Source organism: Furipterus horrens, unplaced genomic scaffold (assembly GCF_987537825.1).
Source record: "Furipterus horrens unplaced genomic scaffold, mFurHor1.1.pri manual_scaffold_8, whole genome shotgun sequence".
Lineage (NCBI taxonomy): Eukaryota > Metazoa > Chordata > Mammalia > Chiroptera > Furipteridae > Furipterus > Furipterus horrens.
In genome coordinates, this window is record NW_028327178.1 from 50,480,239 (window position 1) to 50,492,648 (window position 12,410).

Genomic DNA, 12,410 nt, shown 5'->3' on the forward strand with positions numbered 1-12,410 from the left:
AGGAAGCCCTGGGTCAAGAGACTGTCCTGGTGGCACTCCACAGGGGTCTGGACCCTGTTCTGATCTGCGTGGCGGGCCGTGCTCCCTGGGGGGAAGCACACCAAGCTGTTTACCCTGCCAACAAGTAAATTTCCCTTATCAAGGGCTTGCTAGGATCCTTGTTCCTTCTTCAAGAACTGTCAGCTTGAGGGTGCTTTCTCCAGTAACCTGAGTTGTCTTCTGCCAGCGCAGCTCTCATTCTTCTTAAGCAGAAGCAGAAGCCACTGTAACTTCATCTCTGATTCCATATGGTGAAGTTGAAAATTAAGAAAGTATTCAAGCTTAAGGATGTCAACGCAACTTTTGTAGCGAGGCTTAGACCAAAAGACATCAGCCTCCTAACTTACTCTGTCATCCTCATCTTCCTTTCTCCCACCTCTCTTCCTCTCCCTCTCCCCCTCTCTCTCTTGCACATGCATATACACACACACATGCATGTGCACAGATGGATCTAGGTCATTACAAAATTAGGTTTGAAATTCATGTAGTTAGCGAAGTCCTTTGAGGAAGCACAGGAGCACCACGTCCTCCAGGACAAAGCTTATAGCCAGTTTTTCTCACTCACGTGGGTTCCTCCCTAGACTGCAGAAGCTCCAGCCCCTTGTCACACTGTATGTTATGGTTTTATTATTGTACTTCAAAGGGCAGAGGGGCAGTAGCACTCTGGGCCAAACTTGGCTTCATGTGCATTTTCATTGGTGTTTTCCTCAGGCAGGAGAGCAAAACACATCACTTAGCACACTGAAAGCTCCTAGGCAACCAATATCTACTGATTCAGACTAACTTATTTCTTCTTTATAGGAAGAAGAAAATCACAAGGGAAACCTTCAAAGGTAAGTAGTAAGATTGATGTAAACAATAGTAGATGTCTGGAATAAAATCCTCTTGTCTTAAAATTTCAACTTGTTACTGTAGCCTGTTGTAATATTCTTTTTTAAATGACAAAGTAAGACTTCTGATTAAGTACTTGCTTTATTATTTTTAATTTAATAAATATGGTATTTTTTTATTATCAACAACAAAAAGGCCAGAGATGTGCTGGGTTTGTGTATTAGTGTTAGGGTAAGATCTTTGCAGATGTAGTTGTGTATTGTGTATATAAAGGAATGATTATGTGAAGTGGTTTTGAAAAATACATGAGAACTCCTTCTCTAACTTAAAGTCTGGGCAAACTCCCTCTTGATAGGCTATGAGACATGATACTATATATTTAAAAGCTCTATTGGTATAGGATTTATTAAAACATTTCCTGGCAGTACTCTTTGAAGTAGATATAAAGTAGTTGATGTTGATGTTAGTAATCATATATTTCAGGTAATATGTGTAATAGGACATTTCTGAAAGGATACATATAAGCAAATTTGTTTTAATTTAAACACTAAAAATACACAGCTGAGGGGAACATACAGATATTTCTTATAACAACCCCCCCCCCCCCCCACACACACACACACAGCCTTTTTCTTTATAGATGAATATATACCATTTCCATTACATGACGTTTCTCCTCTGGGCCATTCAGATTTTCAGATCTCTTCAACCCTGGTTTTTCTATGAACTTCTAGTCCATGAATTACTGTCTTCTTCCCTTTTTCCCCTTTATCAGATTAACCCAAAACCTAGAACTTCCTCTCGTACATTTCTGTTCTTCAAGCTCTGTCTTGTCTGTTCCCTCTCAGATGGTACAGGGTAGCACTTGAGAACTCAGGCTCAAGATACAAATGGCCTGGGTTCAAATCTACTTCTGCCTCTCACTAGCCATGTGACCTTGGGTGAGTTATGTAACTGCTCGGTGCCTCAGTCTTCTCATCTGTGAACAGGAAGTATAGATTTTTTTTTAATTTTTTTTTTTACAGCTTACATGTGTTAATACACACAAAGCAATTCCTGGCACAGAATAAACAGTAAAGAATATTTAACTACCATTACATCCTCCCACTTTGTTCCTTTCTTAGCAGATCTCCTCTATGCACTGTAGCTTTTTATTATTTCTATCTTAGTTGTTTCTGTTAATTTCAAAACTAATCCATGCCTGTGAAACTTAACTGCCGAAATGTCCAAAGTAAGAACATGCATGGGTCCTCCCCACCATCCCCTTCCTCATCGCTTCTGGCAATTCTGTGCCCCCTCCACACTTTCTTCTCTGCATCTTGATGTGCCTGCACATGTTTCAGATGTATGCTGTTTTTTGTAGTTATTGTTTTATTTCACTCTGGATGTGGCTAGGGCTGATGCCTTTCCTTTCTCTGCCTACATCATCTCTGTTCCAGGAGCCCTAAAGGCAAAATTCCCCCATAGGTGCCCCTGATTTAACTCTGTGAGTAGTTCCTCTGTGGGCAGAAGCAGGGGTCAGATGAGCTATATCCAAGAAGTGAGAGGATTAGGACTTCAGCATCTGCAGAGCACTTGCATCCCCCAGTGTTCTGAAGCTTAAGACCAAGTAACAAATTGACCTATACACTTATTTCCAGCTCTGGTTATAGCCAGCTTTCTATTATTCAGGGGGCATTGGACAGTTTGTAGATTATTTCTAGCAAAAAATAATAATAATAATACCACTGACTTTTGCCTCCAGTAAGGAATTACAAGATGGAAAGCCTAATGGTGGCATTTGTAGCCTGTACCCTGGTCTTTTACCCCTGCATGATGACCACAAAAACATGTACCCCACAGTGAGGGCAAAGCCATGGAGAGCTTTGCTGGTTCTGTGGGCTAGTCCACATGGTGCACAGACCCCAATTCTGGCTTCACCATCATTAGTTGGTCCTACAGTGGAGAGGCCAATGGACTTCATCAGAGACCCCTTTGACAGGGCCTGGGCTGGTCTAGAACCCCAGGTATTGAAGTCTCTATTTGGAGGTAGGTGGATATTAATATGTCCTATGAGAAAGTATTCTAGGTACAGAGATGGTGAGTCTGTGTACACCTCATCTCCCCGCCACCCCATCGGAGGGATTCCAGGCCAATGGATCTGGGGCCTGAACCATCAGGCAGGGCCAGTCCCAAGCCTCCTTCCTGACCACCACTTCTTTGCCCTTGGGTAGGCTGACAAACAGCCAAAACACTTCAGCAACCTCCTGTTTTAGCACCTGCCCTAGGCTATAGGGAGCAGTCAGTAAATTCATGTCAAATAGAAATACATTGAATTAAAGTGCTAATACATCAAAAACATTTACATCCAAATCCATGTCTGTTAGGCAGGAGCTTACCCAAAACTGGCTGTTGCTTTAGCTCCCCTGTCTTCACTCTTTATTGTGTGCATGTGTCTATGGGCATCTTTCTCTTGCCCAAAAATGCAGGAGGAGCAAGAACAAAGAGAAGTCTTGACTGTAAAGGAGGGAACAGAGATGGGAGAGGAGAGCTGAGCCACACTGGTGGCTTTGGGCAGGGCCAGGTGGAATTTCCATTTGAAATGGTATTTTGAAATTTATCTGTCAACCTTATTACATCTTCATTTGACCTTTGGAGCTGTTAGTACTTCAAGTTAATAGAGGATGAAGCCAATGGGTGAAAAAAGCTTCAGATTATAGTTATTTCATTGATGTGTCATCCACCCTCTCCCTGCCCTCGCTTATACCATTAGCTGATTTTGGACTGGGACTGTGCTGTGTTCATGTCAGTAGCATGAGCAGCTGACATAATGCTTGGAACTCAGGAAACTCCCAGGAAGCTGGGAGCTGAAGGCACCAGCCAGTGGTTCAGCAGATGGAGAACAAGGCCTCAGCCAGGTTTCCCTTCTTCCTTTGGAGCCCCATAGGCTAAAACGAAACATCCAAAGTGGCTAGGAGCTTAGCTGTGCCTGTCCAATAGCCCACCCTTCCCCTTGTTCCCAAAGTGTCTGAGGGTGGGCTGTATTACATTCTGACCAATACAAAGCTCCTGGAACAATTCCAGAGCCATAAAAAGCCCATTAAACATCTATAGGATTAGCTCAGGAGTGGAGAATACCAAGAAGCTGGAGAATGTTCTAATAGTTCTGGTAGAGACTGACACTAAACAGACACTTCTTAGGCAGGCAGGGCACACGTGCATGCTGGGTCAGGGGGTCGCAAGCCAGCAGGCTCCCTGGCTGGCAGACAGCTGACACCATCTTCTCTCCTACTTCTTCCAGGGCCGTGTCCGTGTCCTCCATGTCTGAGTTCCAGCGCCTGATGGACGTCTCTCCCTTCCTGCCAGAGAAAGGCCTGCCCGCTACCAGCAGCAAGGAGGATATCACTCCACCCCTGTCTCCTGATGATCTGAAGTACATTGAGGAGTTCAACAGCAAGAGCTGGGATGCGAGGCCCCCAGACTCCTGGGCAGATGGGACTGAGGGGGTGCGGGCAGGGGATGAGGCCAGTGCCGAGCATTTCCCTGACTCCTCCTGGTACCTCACCACAAGTGTCACCATGACCACGGACACCATGACCAGCCCAGAACACTGCCAGAAGCAACCCCTGCGGAGCCACGTCCACACTGAGCCGTCCGGGGTGCGGGTGCTGCACAGCCCCCCTGCAGTCCGCAGGATGGACAGCATCATGGTGGCGGGCGGGGAGGGCTCCTGCCGGCTGGAGCCCGAGGGCCCATTTTCTACAAGCAGAGCCAGAGGGGGCACAGGAGATACTAAGGGGGGCCCCTCAGAACTCATGCTTAGCAAGTGGCCTTGTGCCCCCTCCAGGCTGTGCCCCCTGGATAGTACCCTCTGTACCCCTCTGGGTCTCACCTCCCCACTGCACAGCCTGGAGATGTCTAAGAACATGAGTGATGACATGAAGGAGGTGGCCTTCTCTGTCAGGAATGCCATCTGCTCTAGTTCTCCTGAGCCCCCCGTCAAGGACATGGCCTGTCAGACCAACGTGTCCCGGACAACTGGGACACAGACTGTCCAGACCATCAGCATTGGCCTACAGACCGAGGCCCTTCGTGGCAGCGCCGTCACCAGCAGCCCCCACAAGTGTCTGACGCCAAAGGCGGGGGGCGGTGCCACACCTGCGTCATCTCCATCCCGCGGCCTTAGGAGCAGGCAGGTGGCCCCCGCCATCGAGAAGGTGCAGGCCAAGTTTGAACGCACATGCTGCTCCCCCAAGTTTGGGTCTCCCAAGCTTCAGAGGAAGCCCCTCCCCAAAGCTGACCAGCCAAATAATAGGACCTCGCCAGGGCTGGCGCAGAAGGGATGCAGTGAGTCAGCCTGGGCCCGCTCCACCACCACGCGGGAGAGCCCCGTGCACACCGCCATCAATGATGGCCTCTCCAGCCTCTTCAACATCATCGACCACAGCCCCGTGGTGCAGGACCCTTTCCAGAAGGGGACGCGGGCTGGGAGTCGGTCTCGCTCAGCAGAACCCCGGGCGGAGCTGGGCCCAGGCCAGGACACAGGCCCCAATTCCCGGGGACAGTCGCCCAGCCCTATCGGGGTTGGCTCAGAGACCTGTAGGGAGGAAGGGGGAGAGGACACACCTGTGAGGCAGGACTTATCCGCTCCCCCTGGCTACACCTTCACTGAGAGCGTAGCCCGGATCCTCAACAAGAAGCTATTGGAGCATGCCTTAAAGGAGGAGAGGCGGCAGGGCCCCCACAGCCTTCCAAGTCTTAACAGTGACAGCCACGTGGGAGAAACAGTCAAAGCTGAGCCAGGGTCCATCGAGGTAATAAAAGCTGAGTATTCCATGCCCTCACCCTACCAGCTCTTCCATTCACATGTTGGGAAAATGTTTGAACCAGGATTGTACTAGGTCATTTGATTTCAAGGTTCTGGTCCATAGTAGGTTCTTGTGAGGTAGGGAGATACTGGGTTTATGGGATAGGCAGAAACACGAACCTGAGCTACTCCTCAAAAGTGATTCAGGCTCTTTTCTCTGGTCTAAGTGAGGGATGCTCATCTGTCTATCTGGGCTTTTCACTTGGAGTCATAATTTGCCATCTTTCTGGATGAATTTGTGTCCTAGGAATGTATATGTGTAAAGTATGGGAGAGCCTGTCAGGGCTGTATGAGCGCGCCAGGTCTATATGTGACAACACGAGGAGTGCTGGAGAGGGCTCCGAGAGGGGATTTTAGAGTCTCTCTCACAAGGAACTACAATGGCTAGATTCAGTGTTGTCTTTAGTTCAAACATACAATCAAAATTCTGCCTTCATGCAATGGGTTATTATTATCCTCCTGACACATCACATTATCACATTATTATGTAATTATTATATTCTTATTAACCATATTCTCAAACCAGTCAACCTAAATTCTGTTCTGATGCATATACACATGTGGCATATTTGTACCACACCATTTTAAAAAACAACCCCCATTTCCACTTCCAAGAATGAGCAAAATAAAACAAAGCCCGATGACAGTGCTGGGGGTGAAAGGAGTAACTGCCACTGGCCTCGCAGTTCACACAGTGCTGAAGGCAGGGTCCCCAGCCCTTGGGCTTTGGGAGTAAGCCCACACATAGACTGGAAGGTAAGCTCCAACCCCCAGATGGACCCCCAGTAGCCCAGAAGGACAAAGCCCATACCAGTGGAATCCAGACAGACACAGCATTGTCCCAGTGGGGCAGCCCAGCAAATGGTGAGCACTGGAGAGGAGAGAAATACACTCTGTGAGCTGCCCGCTGCTTTCCCACCCACGTGGCCTGGCTTCATGAGTGAGGAGAAGAAAAGGGTGTACTTCTACAATCTGCACCGCATTTCCCACAGAGGGAACAATGATGGTGAGGTTCCCAGGCTAACCCACCAAATGATATTTAACTCTATAAAACACAGAGTTAAATCTGAAATAGGTTAAACCATGTGAAGTTGCCAGTGACCTGCAGAAGTGGCAAAGCCACGTGGTTCAACCTAATCTTGACAGTACACGGTCTACGTGTTCCGAGATGCGAGTCTTTGTGATAAAATGGTTTATGTGCTCTGAGAAGAACAAATATCATGGTTAAATGTTCTCAAGTAACAGGTGGTATCTTCTGCAGGCTCTCAGGTAAGTGACTCACTGCTACGGAGGGTCTCTTTGTGTGAATGCCTGCTTCTCACTGCTCTGGAGGAATCTGTTGAAATCAGGGCTTTGTCCCAAAACATTAACTGGCTGTGTATGGAATGTCTGTTTATATTAGATACTAAATAGCAATTAATTTTTAGGAACTAAAAAGTGCTTTGAGTTCAATGCCCCAAGCAGTTTGTGATAATATAAAGAAAATGGTTTAGTGACTGAATCACAGTTCTAAGGTATAAAAATGGTTTTATCAGTACAAAGCTTTGGTTCTCTAGAAAGTGTCTAGATTTTCTTCTCACTTGGTATATTTGCTACCATTGGAAATGATTGCCCAGTTTGAAGGGAGCATGGTTTCTGGGGGCCATGTTTCCACATGTCATGGACTCTTATCCTCTTTTGTTGGAACTTTATTTGTTCTAGATTCCAATGGAATTATTCCTTGTCTGAATTGACTTACTATATTAGGCCCATTGGAGAGCCCTTCTCGTCACTCCATAAATTATGTGGTAGTTCTGGGTTTTCATTCTAAAATCACCAGAAGTAATTCTGACTTCCCAGCCTGCTGTGAGTGTCCTGTCGTGGACTCTTTGCCTGAATGTTCACTCGGGCATCCAGACAGGTGACATAGGGATCCTGACAAGGACCCTGCACAGGAGAACATCCACTCTCAACCCACAAGCTACTTATTCTTTTTCTCTTGAAGCCATAGACTAGTGCAGTGATGCAGAGAGAACCTGTGAGAAGGAGTTCTGGTGTGAAGAGAATGAGAATGAGAATAATATGGAAATGTAATTCTATTCTTCTCTCTCATGTCTAAGTGGAAAATGGGAAGAGAGATTTTTAGTATGAGCAGCGATCATTGTGACTAAAACAAACTGTCTGTTTCATGCCGTTTCAAATACAAGAGTCCTGCAACTTGTCTCTTTGTGTGCCAAGGACATTTGGAGTCTTAGGAGCCAAAGAGCAACTCAGGGAAGTGTAGAGATCAGAAGGGAAGAGACCTATTGCTGTTCCACCGGGAGAGTTCCTCCTCCCTCTGGACAAGGCTGAGGAAGGTCTCTGTGTTGCAGGAATGCACATGCTGCTTCTGCGGGAGCTCACGCCCCTCCTGATAGCTAGCTGTCCCTGGAGCTGGCACCTGGGTTGTTGACAATAAACCTTTACTGTTCTATTTATAAAGTACTTTTCAACCTACTTGCTTTTCTTTTCTTTCTCTGTCTGTTCTGTCCAGAACCAAACTGTCTTACTAACTGCCCCCTGGGGACTCTAGCCCTGCCTGCCTCACGCCGTAAGTGCTTTCATCCTTCTTTCCAAACTGTCTGGAGAGGTCATTTGTGTAATTTGGGGTTGGCATCTGACACTCAGAAACAAGACAGAATCATCCCGGGTAGATCTGCTCTGCAGAGGCAGCCACCCACACTTGCTCTGGGTCATCTGCAGCAACAGATTGATGGCCTGGATGATCCCTTATGCCAAGTGTTGACCACTCAGTGCACAGAAAAGCTCTCAGGTTATAGAGATCCTACTGAGATGTCTGCTGTCCTGTGCAGTTTGCAACCAGATGCTTTCAGAGGGATAAAGAGACATTGGCCAGAGAGGGGCCGCCTCCAGCACAGAGTTCTAGCCTATGGGGATCTTTGAGCCAAGCATTTTTCCACTCAGCCTGTACCTGCTACCAGTACTTGGTGGCATGTGTTACTATCATATGCTGTATCAGGTGTGACTATAACGCAGTGAGACTTCTTTTTTCCAACAACGGCACCAGAAGGAAAAAAAGCAAATACATCTTGTCCTTCCAAGTGGTCACCATAGATGACCTAGTAAGTGCTCAATAAATATTTGTTAATTGAATAAACAGCAAAGTCATCCCTGCTCCAAAAATTATTCTCTCAGAATTGACTTCAGAGCACAAATCAAGGCACATGGGAGAAAATAGGAGGTTTTTTTTTAATCAAGAATATAATTACCCATCTACTTCACTCACTGATCTTAACTTGGAAATGCTGAGTACCAAAGTACAGTTGTCTCTCAAAGACTAAAGAGGTGCTCCAAGGAGCAAATGCCCACATAGCCCACTACAGTGTCCTCTCAGGAAAGGATGGCTTGGTTTGCTTGTATGTGCTGGTATGGTCACATGACATTTCTTCACATAGGAGTTCCCAAACAGATGCTAATGGAGAGGTGGCACAAAGCTAATATAAAGCCTATCCTCATCCAGCATCAGCCAGGTGGACACCAGCTGCAGTGGTGTCCAGTCAGTCAACCTATAACAGCAGCCTTGCCCGCGCGCACACTTGCACACAACATAAACAATACAGTACACAAACTCTTAGGATACCAGAAGCAGGGACGCCAAAAGATACAAGACAGCTGAGGAGAGGTGAGGTAAGGACACAGCTTACCCTTCACGTTAGTTCACATTCCAGCTGTTTCAGTCCTGTGGTGCTTTCACTGGTTAGGTATCTCTGGTCACTCTGGTACTCATTAGTGTAAGTGCTGTGCTGATTGGGGCTTCCCTATTGTCATATAAAGTGTCAACCACAGAAAGGCAGGGAACGTTAAGAAGCAGTCTCTAGTGTTAATGCTCCTTTTCTGTGGACCCCACAGGAAGACAACCATCTCACTCAGTCACTTTCCTGTTCTGCCTTCCATCTTCTTCCTTGTCACATTGTTCATCACATTGTTCATCACATGTGTTGCTCCCTTGCTCTGCTGACAAAATGTTCTTCGTTCTGGTCTTTGCAGTTGCTTGTCACTTCTCTTTAAATCCTCTGACTTACTTCCTGACTGGCTCTGAGGGTCTTTGCTCTGTCATCCTTCATTGGGGTGGTTTACCATCTCAGCTTTTCATTGTCTGGCTGTCATTTGGGCAGAGACGAGTTCCATCCTGTAGAACTCACCATTTCCTCATGACACAGCTTTTCACATTTCTCTGTGCCAGCAACTTCCAAGTTTGGGTGTCCCTGTTTCCTATTTTGGAGACTAAGGACAAGTAGCTCAACATTCTTTAAAACCAAAACTGGAGCAGCGGCCCTTAAGAAGTGTTACAGGTGATTGGAACCATGGTGGAGGGGGTCCTGCGATATCTGTTCTCAGAAGGTGTGGGATGCCTGCAACACAAAAGCATAAGCACACCCTGATTTCACTCCTTTAAATGCTGCTGCTGCAAGGAAAAGTCATTAGAGAAAACTAGACCTAAACTAAAATTTCTACCAGCGGCATTTTTTCATGTTGTGGAAGTTTGTTTAACCCACTGCCAGTCAATTTGGAATAAACAGTAATAGAGTTTATTTTAAGGTTAGTCTCTTCTAATACAGCTGGGTGAAATCATGGGCCCTCAACAGACCAAGGCATAGGGAGGCTGGCCTCTTAGGACTGGTCACTGTGCTTAGATCATTCAGAGGGGCCCTAATGATGGGATCAGATGGATCAGAATATGGCCACATGTGACCTGTGGCTTACACCACCTTCCATATGCTCCAGCCTAATTCTGAGGGTGCTGGATGTGTGCGGGTAAACACACACATCTCATGGTTTTGCCATTTTTTTAATCCTAATTTAATATCTTCCCATTACTGTCATCACTGGTCATTCATGTTGAATTCTTTACTTAACATTTTAAGTTATTCTCCATGAGCAAAATATAACTTAACATTCAGAAGTTACCCCTGCTCTATTGCATTAACTTGAGTCTGTCGAGAAGTGTGTTTTGGGGAAATCATCCCCTGGAGGAACTGGCAGTCTCAGTAACACTGTCTTTCTCTTTCTGGCTTTGAAGGAACTACCTTGTTCCGCACTAGCTCCATCTCTAGAACCCTGCTTCTCCAGGCCCGAGAGACCAGCAAACCGTCGCCCTCCATCCCGTTGGGCCCCACATTCCCCCACTGCCTCACTGACTCAGTCACTCAAAGACCCAACCTCCTTGGAGGAGCCTGGTGATGAGGAGCCACCTGGGGAGAAGCCACACCTGTGATGTGTTGCAAGTTTGCACGTATTATCACAGAATAATTCACCGTAATTTGCATAACCACACCGTCATCATCAACAAAACTCTGCCCAAAGGAGAGATCTCATTTTCCCAAGGTCGAAGAATGTTTAAAGAAAAACATAGCTGCTGAATGTTCAACCTGTGAACCTGAGATGTTTCTAGAATGAAACAGTAAATGTGCCTGTAATAACTTAATTTTTTTCATAGCTCAGAAAACTATTTTTGTCTCCATCTTTTTTACACACAGAATATTAAACAAAAAAGGTAAATAAGATATAAATTTTAAAAAATAAAAGTTTTAAAGATGTACATTTGAAGATTCTGAACACCCTCACTCTCAATACTGACTGCCTCTGTTAAATTTGCACTGTTACATTTTGGTTAGATTTATTTCCACATTGAATTAGAGTGTTTTAAGTTAATTTTATTTTGTCAGCGTTTTCGGTTTTTAAGAATTTCTGAAAACTTCAGACTGTCTGATTCTGTGAACTCTTTGTAGTGAAGAAGCCATGAAGCCAGTAGACAAGGCAGAGATCCTGTAGCCTAGAGGGATACATGTCGGCATTCTGGAAAAGGTAGAGTCCTCAGCTGGGCTTACCAAGTTCTTGTATAATCCACATATTCTATTCGACCTGCACGTCTGGGCTCGAAACACTCGGGTGCATGTACATAATGCTACTGTGGTCTCTCTGTCACCTAAGTGAGTCGTCTGTCCCATTGTGATACATTGTGAATTCCCTCATACTGTAATTCTGTTGTCTTCTATTGCAATGGCATTTTTAAATTATTGTTAAAGGATTAACTGGCAATATGCAGTGTTTACTCAAAATTTTCTGTTTAAGGAAAAATACTACAAAAAATCATGAGAATACCAAATTGAAACAAAGAATGGTGCCTCAGAGTCTGTATGAGACAATGATGAAGTGGAAATAAAGCTTTACAACATGGCAGCCTGTTCCCAGATTTTGTGTTTCAAATGCCCTCCAACTTTTCCTAGGGCTCGAGAAGAAAATTGCCATAACCAGGGGATCTCACTCCAGAGGAGCTCCTGTAAAAATGCAACAGCTGCTAACGTGTCTAACAGGGAATGCGCCCAGTGCATGATGATGATGTGGTCCCACTATACTCTAGAGCATCCTGGGATAGATAAAAAGGTGATTTCATTGTTGCTGAAAAAGCCAAAATGGGCAGGTGTAGGGGTGTGGGGAGACTGGCTATCCACAAGTCAGTCTCTGTCCTCCCCTCTTTGGGAAAGAAGAAGTGGCCAGAAGCTCCAGAACAGGCATTGCTGTCCTTGGCAGACATAGAGGTATGTGGCAGAGCAGGAGTCTATAAAGGCGTGATGCTGCCAAGAGGACACAAAGGACTATTTTAAGCCAAATCTCCTGGATTTAATACATCATTAACTCAACAATTTTCTTATCT

General features: G+C 45.8%; 1 protein-coding gene across 5 annotated transcripts in view; it reads left to right on the forward strand.

Annotated features, from left to right (window-relative positions):
• Positions 1-11,935, forward strand: part of MTCL1 (microtubule crosslinking factor 1) — a 149,725-nt gene extending 137,790 nt beyond the window's left edge. For 3 of the 5 annotated variants that reach the window (XM_090285799.1, XM_090285800.1, XM_090285801.1), the window contains 3 exons: positions 841-872; positions 4,151-5,663; positions 10,776-11,935. In XM_090285799.1, the coding sequence (XP_090141925.1) occupies positions 841-872; positions 4,151-5,663; positions 10,776-10,970 (1,740 nt within the window). In that variant the 3' untranslated portion in view covers positions 10,971-11,935. Of the gene's footprint in view, positions 1-840; positions 873-4,150; positions 5,664-8,228; positions 8,286-10,775 lie in introns of all 5 variants that reach the window. The other 2 variants (XM_090285803.1, XM_090285802.1) reach the window with 1 other exon arrangement.
• Positions 11,936-12,410: the final 475 nt, after the last annotated feature.